This window comes from Daldinia childiae, assembly GCF_008694065.1.
Source record: "Daldinia childiae strain JS-1345 chromosome Unknown Scaffold4, whole genome shotgun sequence".
NCBI classification, from domain to species: domain Eukaryota; kingdom Fungi; phylum Ascomycota; class Sordariomycetes; order Xylariales; family Hypoxylaceae; genus Daldinia; species Daldinia childiae.
The window spans coordinates 2,500,288-2,514,810 of NW_022984645.1; the positions used below are offsets into that span (position 1 = coordinate 2,500,288).

The 14,523-nt window shown below is 42.6% G+C and overlaps 5 protein-coding genes across 5 annotated transcripts; 2 read left to right on the top strand and 3 right to left on the bottom strand.

Moving 5' to 3' along the window:
- Positions 1-341: 341 nt before the first annotated feature.
- Positions 342-2,115, top strand: GL218_04986 (Sugar transporter STL1; the record flags this gene model as incomplete). Its single annotated transcript, XM_033581618.1, has 3 exons — positions 342-793; positions 876-1,581; positions 1,645-2,115. 3 exons carry the CDS (start codon positions 342-344, stop codon positions 2,113-2,115), a joined length of 1,629 nt encoding a protein of 542 aa, XP_033435884.1.
- Positions 2,116-3,271: 1,156 nt separating this feature from the next.
- Positions 3,272-4,072, top strand: GL218_04987 (uncharacterized protein; the record flags this gene model as incomplete). Its single annotated transcript, XM_033581619.1, has 3 exons — positions 3,272-3,472; positions 3,638-3,777; positions 3,907-4,072. 3 exons carry the CDS (start codon positions 3,272-3,274, stop codon positions 4,070-4,072), a joined length of 507 nt encoding a protein of 168 aa, XP_033435883.1.
- Positions 4,073-4,916: 844 nt separating this feature from the next.
- Positions 4,917-6,279, bottom strand: GL218_04988 (Cell surface mannoprotein MP65; the record flags this gene model as incomplete). The annotated part of the gene is made up of 2 exons (XM_033581620.1): positions 4,917-6,127; positions 6,216-6,279. The coding sequence occupies 2 exons, from the start codon at positions 6,277-6,279 to the stop codon at positions 4,917-4,919; spliced, it is 1,275 nt and encodes a 424-aa protein (XP_033435886.1).
- Positions 6,280-7,695: 1,416 nt separating this feature from the next.
- GL218_04989 (Serine palmitoyltransferase 1) lies at positions 7,696-9,426 on the bottom strand (the record flags this gene model as incomplete). Its single annotated transcript, XM_033581621.1, has 4 exons — positions 7,696-7,914; positions 7,970-8,461; positions 8,531-9,044; positions 9,110-9,426. The coding sequence occupies 4 exons, from the start codon at positions 9,424-9,426 to the stop codon at positions 7,696-7,698; spliced, it is 1,542 nt and encodes a 513-aa protein (XP_033435885.1).
- A 2,370-nt stretch (positions 9,427-11,796) lies between these two features.
- Positions 11,797-12,984, bottom strand: GL218_04990 (Severin; the record flags this gene model as incomplete). Its single annotated transcript, XM_033581622.1, has 1 exon — positions 11,797-12,984. The coding sequence occupies one exon, from the start codon at positions 12,982-12,984 to the stop codon at positions 11,797-11,799; it is 1,188 nt and encodes a 395-aa protein (XP_033435444.1).
- Between the last annotated feature and the right edge of the window lie 1,539 nt (positions 12,985-14,523).

Here is a 14,523-nt window from a genome sequence, read left to right on the forward strand (position 1 = left end):
GATAGAGGCGTGAGGACCCTTTTTTTCTTTGATACGGACCCTTTTTTCTTATGATTATTTGGATATACCTGGTTATACTGGCATATGCTGGGATATACGTATGCGAGGTAAGAGGTCGTGTAAGCAGATCGTGTAGCTCAACATAAACATATATAAGATAACCGGTGGACCATGCTCTCCTTATCCCCCAACAGCCTAGAACTCGATCTATTTCCCTATCCTCCAGCTTTTCCCCCTTCTCCTCATTCTTACCCCTTCTCACTCCAGGTTCCCCTAAATCTTACAATCTAGATTTTCCCCCTGGAAGAGTCCTACGTAGATAGTTACGATAGCCTACGAAAATGGGGCACAAAGACAACGCCGATGGCGCGCCCACGTATTGGGGCAAGTCTGGCAAGACTTTGCAAAGAATGATCACAGCCGTAGCGACGACAGATTTCCTGTTGTTCGGTTATGACCAGGGCGTCATGTCCGGTATCATCTCGGCTCCCGCCTTCACCTCTGACTTCCCGGAGGTGGATGGGGATAGCACGTACGAGGGTTTCGTCGTGTCCATCTACGCTGTCGGTTGCTTTTTGGGTGCCTGTTTCATTCTCACGTTTGGTGACCACCTCGGTCGCCGCAAGTCTATCTTCACCGGAGCCACTGTCATGATTATTGGTGTTATCATTCAGATCACTGCTATGCCTAATGGATCAGGAGGAGGCGCGACAGCACAGTTCATAATCGGGCGATGTATAACGGGTATAGGCAACGGTATCAATACTTCGACAGTACCAACCTATCAAGCAGAGTAAGTCATTGTCTGATTCTCATCTCCTTATTGAAGCGTATAGGACCTGGTTCCGCTAACCTTTGTCTCTTCGTGTTTTTAGATGCAGTCATTCGCACAACCGTGGAAAGCTCATCTGCATTGAGGGCGGCAACGTTGCGATCGGAACTTTGATTGCTTACTGGATCGACTACGGATGCACCTATGGCCCTCACGCCTTCGTTTGGCGATTCCCCATCGCTTTCCAGTGTGTCTTCGCTTTGGTCGTCATCGTTCTTATGACCCAGCTACCGGAATCTCCTAGATGGCTATTGACGAAGGATCGAAACGAAGAAGCAACCACGGTCCTGGCAGCTCTCAACGGTGAACGCCGGGACGACCCTGCTGTTCAGACACAGGTTGCCGTCATCGTCGACGCTATTCGGGCTTCTGGTCATGGCGGCGGCGTTACTCCTATGTCAGATCTCTTCACTAATGGCCCGACTCAGCACTTCCGCCGTCTCCTTCTCGGTGCCTCTTCGCAGATGATGCAGCAGCTATCCGGTTGCAACGCGGTCATCTACTACTTTCCCATCCTGTTCCAGACCTCGATCGGTACTTCGCACAACCTGGCCTTACTTCTCGGAGGTATCAACATGGTCGTCTATTCCATCTTTGCCACTACCTCGTGGTTCGCTGTCGAACGGATTGGTCGCCGAAAGCTCTACCTTATTGGTACCGTTGGCCAGTGCTTGTCCATGGTTCTCACTTTTGGTGCTCTGATTCCTGGAACGGAAGAAGCGGCTAAGGGAGCTGCTGTTGGTCTTTTCGTAAGTCGACCTATCTTACCTAGTGATACCGTTTGGTTATAGATAACTAACGCTGTTAAATAGACTTATATCGCATTCTTCGGTGCGACATGGCTTCCGCTACCGTGGTTGTACCCGGCTGAGATTAACCCGCTTAAGACGCGTGCTAAGGCCAACGCAACTTCGACTGTGTCCAATTGGCTGTGGAACTTCTTTATCGTGATGATCACTCCGGTGCTACTGAGCAACACAGGACGAAGCGGCTGGGGTACCTATCTCTTCTTCGCGATTCTCAACGCTATCTTTTTCCCTATCATCTACTTCTTATACCCGGAGACAGCTGGACGTACCCTTGAGGAGATCGACGTTATCTTCGCTAAGGGTTACGCCGAGAAGATGAGTTATGTTAAGGCTGCACAAGAGTTGCCCCGTCTTACGGAGCAAGAAGTCCAACAGAAGGCCCGCGAGTACGGGTACTGCTTATCTGACGAGGAGGCCACAGTCAGCATGCACGAGAAGGCTGAAGGTGTCCTGTCGACGCCGCCTTCTGATTAATGCTACCATGTGACGCAAGGATTCACGATTGGATGATCGTGCAACGGATCGCGATCACATGTTTTCCTATTTCAACAATGCTCGCCTTTGATTAAGGTCATGACAGTTATGATGTTTGGTTGTGGTGTTCAATATTGACACCCGACACTGCCACATTCGGTACAATTATGATGAATCGGTTCATAAACCGAAGCCATGCGTGTTATATATATGTTGGGACAGTGGAAGTACCATTAGCGGTGCCATATGATTGGGAAGTCCACGATGGGCTTTTTTTCAGTCTTTAGGAGGATACTAATCGTTTCTCTTTTCGTTGTCTTTTTTTTCTCTTTTTATATTCCCATGGGGTCGTCGAGATATACCCTCGGATCAGATATGACCCGAAACTGGATGTTGAATAGACTGGTTAGAATCAGTTTATAGATCTACTAGATTAGATCGTTGTATCTAGCTGCGTTAGAGATGTGGCGAAGTAAGGATGGGCGAGGTCCCTTATAGGCAGGCATTCCGTAGATAGGCATTCTATAGACTATGAAACAATTGGAATCGCAAAAAAATAGTCTGACCCGATTAAGCTTCATAGTGATACTGTTGTCACGAGCTGAAATGGATGGAATGATCATAGGTAAGAAATCTCGGGGGTTATAGCCCAGGTTCGTAGGCCGATGTAACGCGGCGCATAGCGGCGCTGATTCGCTTGTTATGACCTTTTTACATTTCGCTCGTCCTATCAGCTCTTCGGCGATTAAAGATGAGCTTATGATAGAATGGGTGAGATGGTCTTGTGGTGATTTTCGAATGGTGTTAGTACATAATAAGGTACCTATGTAAGATGTCAGGTTACCATCGCGATATGTATGGGAGGCCTGTTTACGCGATAGCAAACCCTCTTCCTGGCGATCATAGCCGTATGGGCCGACGTGATAAATAAGCTTGTTTTAACCTCGTTAGAGCCTCAAGCCTTATTTGCTGATTGTTGCCTTTTTCTGCTTGGTTTGTGTTAAGATCGCCGTGGTAATCGGTGATCCCTTCGTAGGTGTACATAATAGGATAGGATAGGATAGGATAGACGTGGTTACGCCGATTTGAGTATAGTTATACGTGCGTACGTACGACACGGCATATTGAATTCGCACAATCATCTATGGCTGCTTCGATGGGCGACAGCGGTACTGTCCGGTCGCGGCTCATCGCGTTGCGGCTCGTGCTGTTGGTGTTACTGTTTGCGAATGCGGTTGATGCGAAGGGGACTGCGACTATTACACCGGCGCCGTCGCGTCCAACTACCGTGCCTATATGGCTGCCGAATATGTCCGGGGAGGAATGGTCGCAGTGGCGGGGGAGTATTATTTCTAGTGTACGTACCTCTATCTTCTCCCTGGTCGTCGTACTATCTGAGTTCTTTGTGTCTGTTGGAAACGAAAAAGGGGGTGGGCGGATGGGTGGAAGGAGAAGGAGGAGGGGGGGGGAGGGGGGGGAGAGAAAGGAAAAGGTGATTAATAACTAATAAACCAACGTATAGAACGACGTCGAGACCGTGTATACAATCTTCTGCCCGGCGGAGCGTCCCGGCTGCACCGTCTTCTCTACCAATGACATGCCGGTTACATTTACGGAGGGCCCAGCGACGCTTCGTACGGCGAATACGATAGCTGGGTTGCTGTAAGTTTGTTCCCCCTTTCCCTCCTCCCTCCTCCCTCCCCCTTCCCCCTTCCCCCTTCCCCCCATCTCCTATCCAAGCTAAACATCACCACCACCACCCCAGCTCCATAACCGAAGCCTGCATCCTAGCCTCCACCACAGCAGCCACCTGCAGCGGGAGCACCTGGGTGCAACTCGGGTTCTCGCGGTTTCTCAGCTCGATATCGAATACTACGATAGCGCCGTACACGCTGTCCGGCACGGACGTGGACTGGGGCGTGCTGACGCTGGGGGACGGGCCGCTTACGAGTACTAGGGGGGGACGCGAGTATACTTATTATACTACTACTACTACCACCACTACTAATGCTGCTGCTGCTACTGCTACTACGACGACGACTAGTAATGGGTCCCCTGCTGCGGCTACGACTGGTACTAAGGCTGGGGGCAACGGGAATGCGGGAGGAGCAGGAGGAGGAGGGAATGCGGCGGCGACGGGGAAGGGTAAGCCGAAGAAGTCGGATGCGAGGATGACTGTAGGAGTAAGTGAGGAGTGGAAACGGGGAGTGGTGTTGGTGGGTTTGGTGGCTGCTTTGTTATGGTGAGGCGAGTTGAGGTGATGTAGTAAAGTGATATGAACTGACCGATTAATGAATGAATAAATGGAATGGGTCTTGTTATGAAGATTTCAACTAATTATTATAGAATAAATAGTGCGAATGATGATATATAGTGTAGACTGAAGTTTATATACAAGCTAAGAGCCATATGGAGAGCAAAGGTAGTAGACGAGTACGTAAATGACAGTGATGGATATAACTTATATATGGTACCCTAGGTAGGCATCATCTAAATGCTGAGGTTTTGGCACACACAAGGATTAGCTGTATATTATCACGACAAGGACAAGACGGAAGAACCAACAACTTACTCATATAATTGTATAAATCTAATAGACACTCCCAGATGGAAATAAAAAATACGAGCTTGAATTGATCTACAGAGAATAGAATGCTGCGCAAATCGTACACACCCACCTCCTTTTCCATTTTGGCCGCACGGATCCTACCGACTCAGCCAACCTTTTCCATCCATGCGTATATGCCTAACCTAACTCATTAATTCATAATTGACCTGCCCGTTTAAGCCGCGAGACCATCCTACTCGTCGCAAGGCGAATACTGTCCTCCCATTCCCCAGTACTGCTCGGCCATGAACGTCGCCGCCTCGGCCTTCTTCCACATGTCGTTGAACGCAGTGAAAAGAATAAGATTGCTAGCATTGGAAGTGTAGGCCTTCTTGATGGACGAGAGCGCGGTCGTCTGCTGATCCATGCCCGGAACAGCCTCGCCGTTCGATTCTCCCTGCCAAGGCCAACCCGTCTCCGTCACAACGATACGTTTGCTCGAATCGGATAGTTTACTACGAATGTTACTGACGGTTGAAGTAACAAACGAGCCTGCTCCATCGGGACCTGTGTTGGGGTCGAAGAAGGGGTGGACGTTGACAGCGCAGTAGTCAGACTCGTCGCAGAGCTCGGGATGGGCGAGAATAGCGACGAACGTATCCACAATGACGACAGGTCCTTCGTACCCAGCGCTTCTCAATAGAGAACGCGTTTGGCTCAATGCGCTGATAGACTGGTCCACAGTTGCGCCACCGTCGTTGACTAGTTCGTTACCTACTGAGACGGTGTCGACGATATCCCAGTCGTTCTGAACGCCGGCGGCCATGGTAGATACGCCATTTTCGATTGAGTTGATATCGAAAATGCCTAAGAATAATTTATTTCCATATTTCTTAGCAGCTGCATATGCTGTCGCTACCTGATCGCAATCAACGCCATACAATCGAATGACGCCGTAGTCCTTGGCTATCAGCGCAAAGTCCGCATCAACCTCGTCTGCAGTCTTGCATTCTCCGTTACCTTTGTAAGGGGAGTAAGCAACGCCGTGAAGAGCGCCGCTGCTTGAAGATGGAGAAGCTGCCGAAGAGGACGCCGATTTCGAACTGGTTGGGTACGAATCGGCGGAAACACCTTGAGAAGAAGAAGCCTGCTGAATAGTAGGAGAGGCTGCTTGATACGAAGACGATTCAGATTCCGCCGCTGGCGCAGCCTTAGTTGGCAGAGGAGAAACCTCGGTCGTGGGTGTTGTAGGAGTTGATGCTTTATACGTCTCTACCGACGCGGGGACATAAACAACCGTCTCGGTGGTAGTGCGGATTGGGTTGTTATTCTGATCCACATAAACCACGACTTCAGGGACTTCTGTAGTAGTACTGTATTTAGAATCAGTAATGGTGATTTTGTCCCTCTTCGCAATAGGGGCTCTGTTTGCCCTATGTCGGTGGAGATGTTGATGCTGATGTCCTAATAAAGATATGAGCTCTTGTCCCTAAAGGGAGATAATAGATAATATATAATAGATAATATATAGTAGATCAGAGCTATGACTTACTCGGCTGCCCAGCCGACAGGCCGAGGAGGGAAAGAAGACTAAGAGAAAGTAGTGTAGATCTCATGATGTCGATATGTTAATACGATGCTGGGTATTTCCAGAATGAGCGTGATCGCGAAACTGCGAAAAACAAATAATGAACGGCCTATATTGTTAGCGAGGCAACGATTTACTTGAAGGAGTGACGAGAATAGAGACAAAAGGGGACATGAATGCGGCAGATGACACTCAACAAGTGTCCATTAGTTACAAGAACTGCGAGGGAAACAAAAGTAGACAAAGGAGTGTAGTGAGAGCTTGTGCTAGTAGGTAAAGAGAACAATTAAGGGACTACCTAAGGTATAATGAGGTTATAGATTCGAGGAACGAGGTGCCCGTTCAAGAAAACAATATCAACATAATTGTCCATTTGTGGTGGAAGTTGCCCAGGCCTAGTTGCCCCGGCATCGAAGAAGGAAAGGGGGTAAACAAGATATGGTGAAGGAATGATGGCGTTTGTAAAGGGGGTCATCATTATTGAATACAAACAATAACAAGGGAGAAAGAGCACTTACTATCTTTTATTCTCGAATTTAGACAGAGGTCATTATCGATGTTGCCTTATTCCCGAAATATGAATACGATCGATAGGTTAATAGGTCAGTCAATAGGTAAGAAGGAGTGATTCGCAGTTGACTAGCTAATATCGCGTATCCTGATTTATCGATAACCTCAAAGGAAGGTGGTTATAGATTGTAAAAGAGTGTATTTTAGGTACTTAGGTTAAAGTATCGTAAGGAATGATGGCGGTCGTAAAACGAATTATATGAAATCTGGCAGTGTTTTAGTGTTAGTCTAAGTAAAATTCTCCTAGGGCAACGATATCGTGGATCAAGTTTTTTTTCAGTCTAAAACGTCATCACAACGCGCGGCAAGAACGCTAGAGAAATGAGACCCCACGCTTCCCTTTGGTCGAGAACCACATGATATATAGACGTCAATGTTTCACATTTCATCTAATAGTTCGTCCGGAAGGCACAAGGCACAAGGCACAAGGCACAATCATTGGTACCTACCCGTATGAAGTTTTATATATAAAGGGACAAAGACATCCCCTCCCCCTATCGACTATTCAGCCCCCGGCCCCCGATCCCCTTTTCGATAAGATAAAAATAGATGGTCCATCACAACGCCACAGTGGGACATAACTTCACTTGTATGATAGAATTAGTAATTAGTATGTATATGGTTCTAGTGTATGGTCTGATCCATCTGATCCCGGCAGTTTGCCTTTCTATCTTGAATAGGTATACACTCGTGGACTTTTCAATTATTAATCGAAACGGATTCGAGCACTTATCCATCTCAACCCTCTCAACCCAAGGTCATGTCCAGGTCGTAGTATAATAGCGCCATTACGCATACAACTACCTCATCTCGCGTCATATCGTGAAGCAACGTGAAGTAGTCGTGAATAAGATCACGAGAGACTGAATGTTTCCTAAGCAGCTAGTGACGACGTCTGCCGGCTGGGTTTCCGGGTCATAATCTTGGTGATAGCGTGTCGAATCGTTGTTCCAGCCTTTTCGATTTCCTTTTTAGACAAGCCCGACGTGATACAAACCTTCAAGGCAGGCTTGATATCTATATCGTTAGTACCGATACTGCCGATTAGCGGGAAGCTCTTCAGTCGCGTAATTAGTACACCGTTGGCGAGTGCCTATATATTCCTGTAAGTGGATAAACTTCGCTTGTGCTATTCCTGGACAACTTACCTCATCCGTAATCTCAAGGAACAGCCGCTCTTGATCTTCGTTGCTCAGTCGTCTCGATGAGACAACTTCAGGCTTGAACACTAGTAGCATAATCGGGTTCTCAGGGTCGCTTGTGCATCGGACCCATTCGCTGCGAGGGTCGAGCTGTGCCTTCATAGCCTGAATGTTGTCTCGGCATCCCTGTAGGATATCGGGGTTGCATTGTAGGACATTTAACGTCTCACTAGCTGTGACAGCAGCCATAGCAGGTAGAGCAGCCGAATAAGTGTACGATGCGGCATTGATACGCTGGTGTCGTACCACATCCTTTGAACCAGCGCAGAATCCACCAGCAGCACAGAGAGGTCCGGCCATAGAGCCAATAATCATATCAACAGCCTCAGAGTCGACGTTCTGTGCCTCAGTAAGTCCTCGTCCGTTACGGCCAAGTACGCCAAACGACCAAGTCTCGTCCAGAGCGATGCGGAACTTATATTTTTCTTTCAATTCAACCTAAAATATTAAAAATTGTCAGCATGTTATAGAACAGAATTAAGTTGGTATCAGAAAGGGTTGGCTTACGAGCTTAGGAAGATTAGAACAATCGCCAACCATCTCGAAAAGTCCCTCAGTAACAATAAATCGCCTAGTCAAGATCTTCTTCTTTGCTTGTTCTTCGGCCACTTTCTTCATAACCTGTTCCAAGTCTTCCATATCGTTATGCTCATACCATTTAATATTACTTCGGGAAGCCTCTAGTCCTTTACGAATCGAGTAGTTGACCATCCTATCAGCTACGATGACATCACCTCGCTTGCAGAAGGTCGGAATAACACTGGAGATGGTAGAGAAAGCGTGAGAGTAGATAATGCAGCTCTGGGTACCGAGGAACATGGCGATATCGTGCTCAGTTTGCATGTGGACATCTTGGTTGCCGTAAAACTGTGGGGGACCGCAAGGGCCAACTCCGTAGGTGCGCAGTGTCTGGATTGCCTTCTCCTTAATCGGCTCGCTTGCGTTGAAGTTATAGAAGTTGTAAGAGGCCAAGTTTACGACAGTTTTTCCGCTGGATAGTTTCACCTTCGGACCCGTCGGTCTATGTTGATACTGTTAGCAATGGCCATTGACAGACCGAGAGACTGATTCTTACCCAACAATAACAGGTTGCCTCTCAGCTTCTGCCTCCCAAGTTGCGTCTGAGGAGCCACAAGCGGTTCGGGTTCCCAATCTCTAACGAGCTCATCGATCTCGTCATCGCGGAGCTTCACGTAGTTGGGATCGTGGGTAGGATAAGAGGGCGACAGAAGATATCGAACGAAGAATATCACGAGCACAAGTTCTATCGCAGATCGAACGGGATCATTCTGGTAGCTTGACTGAATGTATCGAACCAAAACACTTCCAGGGACTTTTTGGAAGGCGTAGGATATTTCGTGAAGCGAAGCCTGCAAGTAGACTTGCGCCTCGTGCAAGTCCATTTTTAACAATTTAATATGGTGACGACTATTGAAGCAAAGTCATTGAAGAATTCAATATTATACAATTTGGCGTTGAATTTGTAGGTGAGTGCTTCAAGAATTCGGGACGTGAGACGGGGACAATATTATCATAGGGGAAAAGGTCGGTAACGATCTCAAATTGGAAAAGGGTCCAACTGTTGTTTCTCAATCACAATTACCTAAGGTAAAATAAAAAGGTACCCGACCTTGATCCTCTTAAACACGCTTCCGCGAATCCGGCACTAGGGACACTACGGATCTGTATGTAAGCGGCGCATCCAATTGAGGCAGCCTGGACTCCCATTAGAAAGCCGAAGACCCACTTACTCGCATCAAGGCTAATATAACTTGTTAATCCTTTTAATTGTATATATGCATGTAAATAGTAGGTACATACCTAGGTATATATACCTAGGTATATATACCTTGTAACGTAATCCATAAGTCAGAGGCCCATATAAATTAAAGGCTCAAAAATATCTAAACTATTACTTTTTAATTTTAATAATTAATTATTTAATTAATTTATAATATTTTAACTATTTAAAAAAACTAGGATAAACTTAACTTTTGGCATTATAAAACGTAATAAAAATCTTAATATAAAACGCGTTATACGTATTTATAATATTTTATATAAAACGTTACGCGGTAAAATATATAGCTATTAATAACATATAAATACAATAAAACTATAATAAAAATTAATTTAATATAAAAAGGATATTAATTATTTAACGTATTTTTAAACTAAATATTTAAGCTTTTTTTCTTAAGCTTTTTTACGTTAAAAAATAGTTAATAATTATTGTAAAAATATAACAAAAATCTATTAGAAAAAATTAAACTACAAATTTTATACGCTAGCAACCTAAATTTAAAACACGTTTAAATTATCAAATTAATTATTAAAAAGTTTTTTGCGAAAATCTTAACGTTTATTACGCGTAATATAAGCTAATTATTAATATAAAAAAAAAAAAAATATTTTATTTAAAGATATATATAATTTAATAAAACCGGGTTTATAATAGGTATAATTATTATAAAAATAGTTATTATAAGTTTAAATTAACATTAAAAGTTTTATTAGGTTATATTTAAAAATAAAAAATAATTTATAGCTATTTATTATTAATAATTATAAATTAAGCTATATTATTTTTTATTATTATAATAAATAAAATATTTTATTTTATAATATTGTAATAGTAGATTTTTATCTATTATTAATTATTATTTAAAAACAATTAGATTATAAATAAAATTAATTTGAAATAATTAACATATTTCGATAAATATTAAAAAAACATATAAAAGACATTAAACGCCTTTTAATATTAAATAATTACGAAAATTATATATCAATAAAATTTTGTAAATATTACCGTAATAATAATATTATATTTTTTTATATGCTTATTTATTTATTATTTATAAATTTTAATCTTTAAATATAAACGTTTTTTTAATTTTAAAACGCGTATACAGAATAATTATTAAAGATTTAATACAATAAGGTTTAATTTATATTAGAAAAAAAAATTTTTTCTTAATTTTTCGATAAATTTACGATATTATTTTTATTAAAAAAAATATATAAGCTAATTTTAAAACTATTAAACTAATTTTTTTAAACTTTAATCGGGTTATTTTATAACTTAATATCGTTAAAATTGCACATTTTCTTACCTTAGATCTCAAATTATTTAATTTATTTTAAATATTTAAAATATTAAAAAATATTAACGAAATTATATTATAGTTTATTTTTACGTAATAAAATCTTTACCTATTAATTTAATTTACTAATTAAAATTTTAAAAATTATTAATAAAAATAAACTACATATAAATTATATATAAAATAACTATATTAAAAAAAAAATTTTAAATTTCCAAAAAATAAATTATATATTTTTTAAACGTTAATAAATAAAAAATAAATAATTATAAAAAGGAAAATCTTTTATTTAAAAAAAAAAAACGTATTATTAGCCTAAAAAAACGGTATTAACGTTAAAAGCGATATTATAGTTATTAAAAATAATCTTATAAAAAAACAACAACAAAGTTAATAATGTTATGATATTTATAATAATATAGGTTATAACGCGTAAATTTATTAAACCAAATTAAAAACCTTTAATTATAAAAATTAAATTAATTTTTAATTAATTTTAAACGTTATTATTATATAATAATAATTTAATTAAATAGGTGTAAAATTGTGGGCCTTTGACTTATGTAGGCCTCTAATTTGTAAATCACGTTATGCACTTTTTACGTAGATTTCAATCTTGTTACCTACAACAGCTTTCTATTAACAAGGTCTTATGATATTCATTCGTTATGCGTTAATCGCCTCGATAAACGCCGGACTTTCGCTTCCTTCTACTACTTTAGAAATCGGCGTTAGATACGCTTTGCTATCACCAGATTCCTCTCCAAGCCGTCGAATGTATGATTCGGCTACTTTGATCCACATGGCCTTCTCTGTCCTGCTTGCTCCCGAACCCTGCCAGACCCAAATAGTAGACCCGGTGTCCAAGAGGAAGACATCATCGCTATCTAGATCAGAGCTATTTATTGCAGAATCTCTTACTGCGTTGAATCTCAACTCGCCGGAAGCATCTGACAGACGGAACAGCTTGCGAGGGCGATGATTGGCAGCCTCTTGACTCTTAGACGAGATAATAGGCCGTGGTGACTGAAATGGTCCTTCGACATCTTCTCCGCCTAACATGGTAACGATAGTTCGCGATCTTGACTCCGCTTGCGCTATCACTTCGACGTCAATGTGTTTCGCGATAGTCATATCGTGAACGACTTGGGCGGCCTTGGCCTTCTCCATTGGGCTACAGTTCTTACCCTGCCAGACCCAGATTTTGTTGTTGCGCTCCAACACGAAGACGTCGTTTTCGTCAAGACTCTGCCAGGTAGGCTCAACTTCGTAGATCAGGACCGAGTCAGCGCGCTTGGCAGTTGGGTGCTTGAATATTCTGAGCAACGTAAGCGTCTCCTTCGATTCCTCATCGGTCTCAACGTGTGTGAAACCAGAGCGGACACCGCCGGACAAGATCCGGATGCGAGAGAATAGGGCCACAAAGTCATCGGAAGGCTCTTTTTGGAGCTCACGGTGTTGTATGGCTACACCATGTAGAAACTCATCGAGTTCGACTGTCTTATAGGCAGCAGTGCCCGCCTCATCTTGCGTTGTCTTACTTCCGAGCCAGAAGAAGATATCGTGGGCTAACTTTTCCTGTCCATCCTTGCTTCCCACCTTGTACGAGTGTAAAACGATGTAGCTGTCTCCCTCATGAAAGTCGCCATACTGTTCTCTCGGCCATGGAACCACTTCAAAATCCTCAATTCGCCAGATGTAAAGGCCGGGGGCATTTCCGACTTCTTGCCATGCAGGCTCAGTGGCTGCTGAGTTGTACTTGACTTTATGGTCAAGTTCTGTTCCGATATTCTCAACGTTGCTATCTCTCCAGTCGTACTCTTTCATATGTACCAATCCTTCGTGTGGTGCCATCTTGACAATATGATGATGCTAGCTACGAAGTGTATGCGTATTTAGTGACCCCGTTGCACGGAGTAAAAGTTGGATACAAATAAATAAATATTCATGAGTCTGGATAATTCGGCACACAGTATTCTATTTCAGGAGGATGCTGTTGACGTAATGGAGCTGAGCTGAATGGCAATGGATTGTCTAGGTACTTTGAAACAGAATAAGGCGGGGGGCTGAAATAGTTTTATCCTTATTTGTAGTGATACATAGGTCCATTATGCATCCATCCATTATGCCAGCACTTGGTTTGTTGCTTCCCACCTTTCATACGCATCGCACCTAGTATCACGATAATCGCGGATTGGCTGTGGAATTTAGTAGACTATACTACTAAAATTAGAGATAAACGAGCTGTGGAGACCAGTTACAGTAATATCAGAAACTTTTCGCTATTCAAAACCTCCGTCTCATACTTGTCACAGCTACAACAAAACAACATCGGGGCCGTAAATCTGCACTGTCACCAATTTCCACTCTCAACCGAATAATCGGCAAAGTGAGAGCAAAAAACAAAAACAAATAAAAAAACAAGAACGGAAACATGTCGGATAAAAACACACATCCCAGGAGTTTACTTCCTATTACCTGCAACAAAGCACCAAGGAGTTCGCAGAAGACCTAGACAAGGTCCGCAACGCTGACGACTTCAAAGGCGATGCGGTAGCAATGCTCGTTAAGTCCCTACAGCAAGGCACATCTCTATTCTCGGCTGCCGACCAAGAGAGAATACTAAAGGCGCAAAAATCTGGGGAAGAAGACAAATGAAGTGCGCATAGGCACAGAGTACCTAGCTTGTTAGGGATATTCGTAGGAGGGACACACTCTTAGATAGTGCTTATTTAAATCCAATCGAGTTTTACAAAGTTTACATGTCTCTTTTCTACGGAGTGACTCAATTTGCAGCAATTCAGCAAAGAAAATGGAAGTTAAAAAGCAAAAAGCAAAAATAATCATTTATAGAAAAAGATCGACACGAGCAGGATTCGAACCTGCGCGTCCTAAGACATGAGATAGACTGGATCACATATTGTAATTCAAGTCTCACCCGTTAGACCACTCCGGCATCGTGCCTTGATTTGTTGTTGAATTGTGGCCCGTTATAGCGCTATAAGTAGGTTTTGCTTACTGTTAATGTGTTAGCCCGGAAGACCCATCCTAGCCAATCAAGACGTTCTAACCTGATTTACATAGATACAAGTGTGATCGAATTTAATTATTCTTATTGGCCGAGTGCCCGGATTGATTTGCTATATGAAATATGACCACTACTTGGGTAAGTAAGATGCAAGAATTATTCTTAACCTGACTTGGCTCTGTAGGTAGGAATGAATGGCTGGATATGGGATCTGAGATACTAATTAATAACTACTTGAGAACATGGGTTTCATGGAAACGAGTGAAAACCTGTGATTAGGCCTTAATCTACCTAGTAAGAAGCAATCTTATATGATAAACTCGAAGATACTTGCATAAATCACCACCAGCTTCAGCTTCATCTAC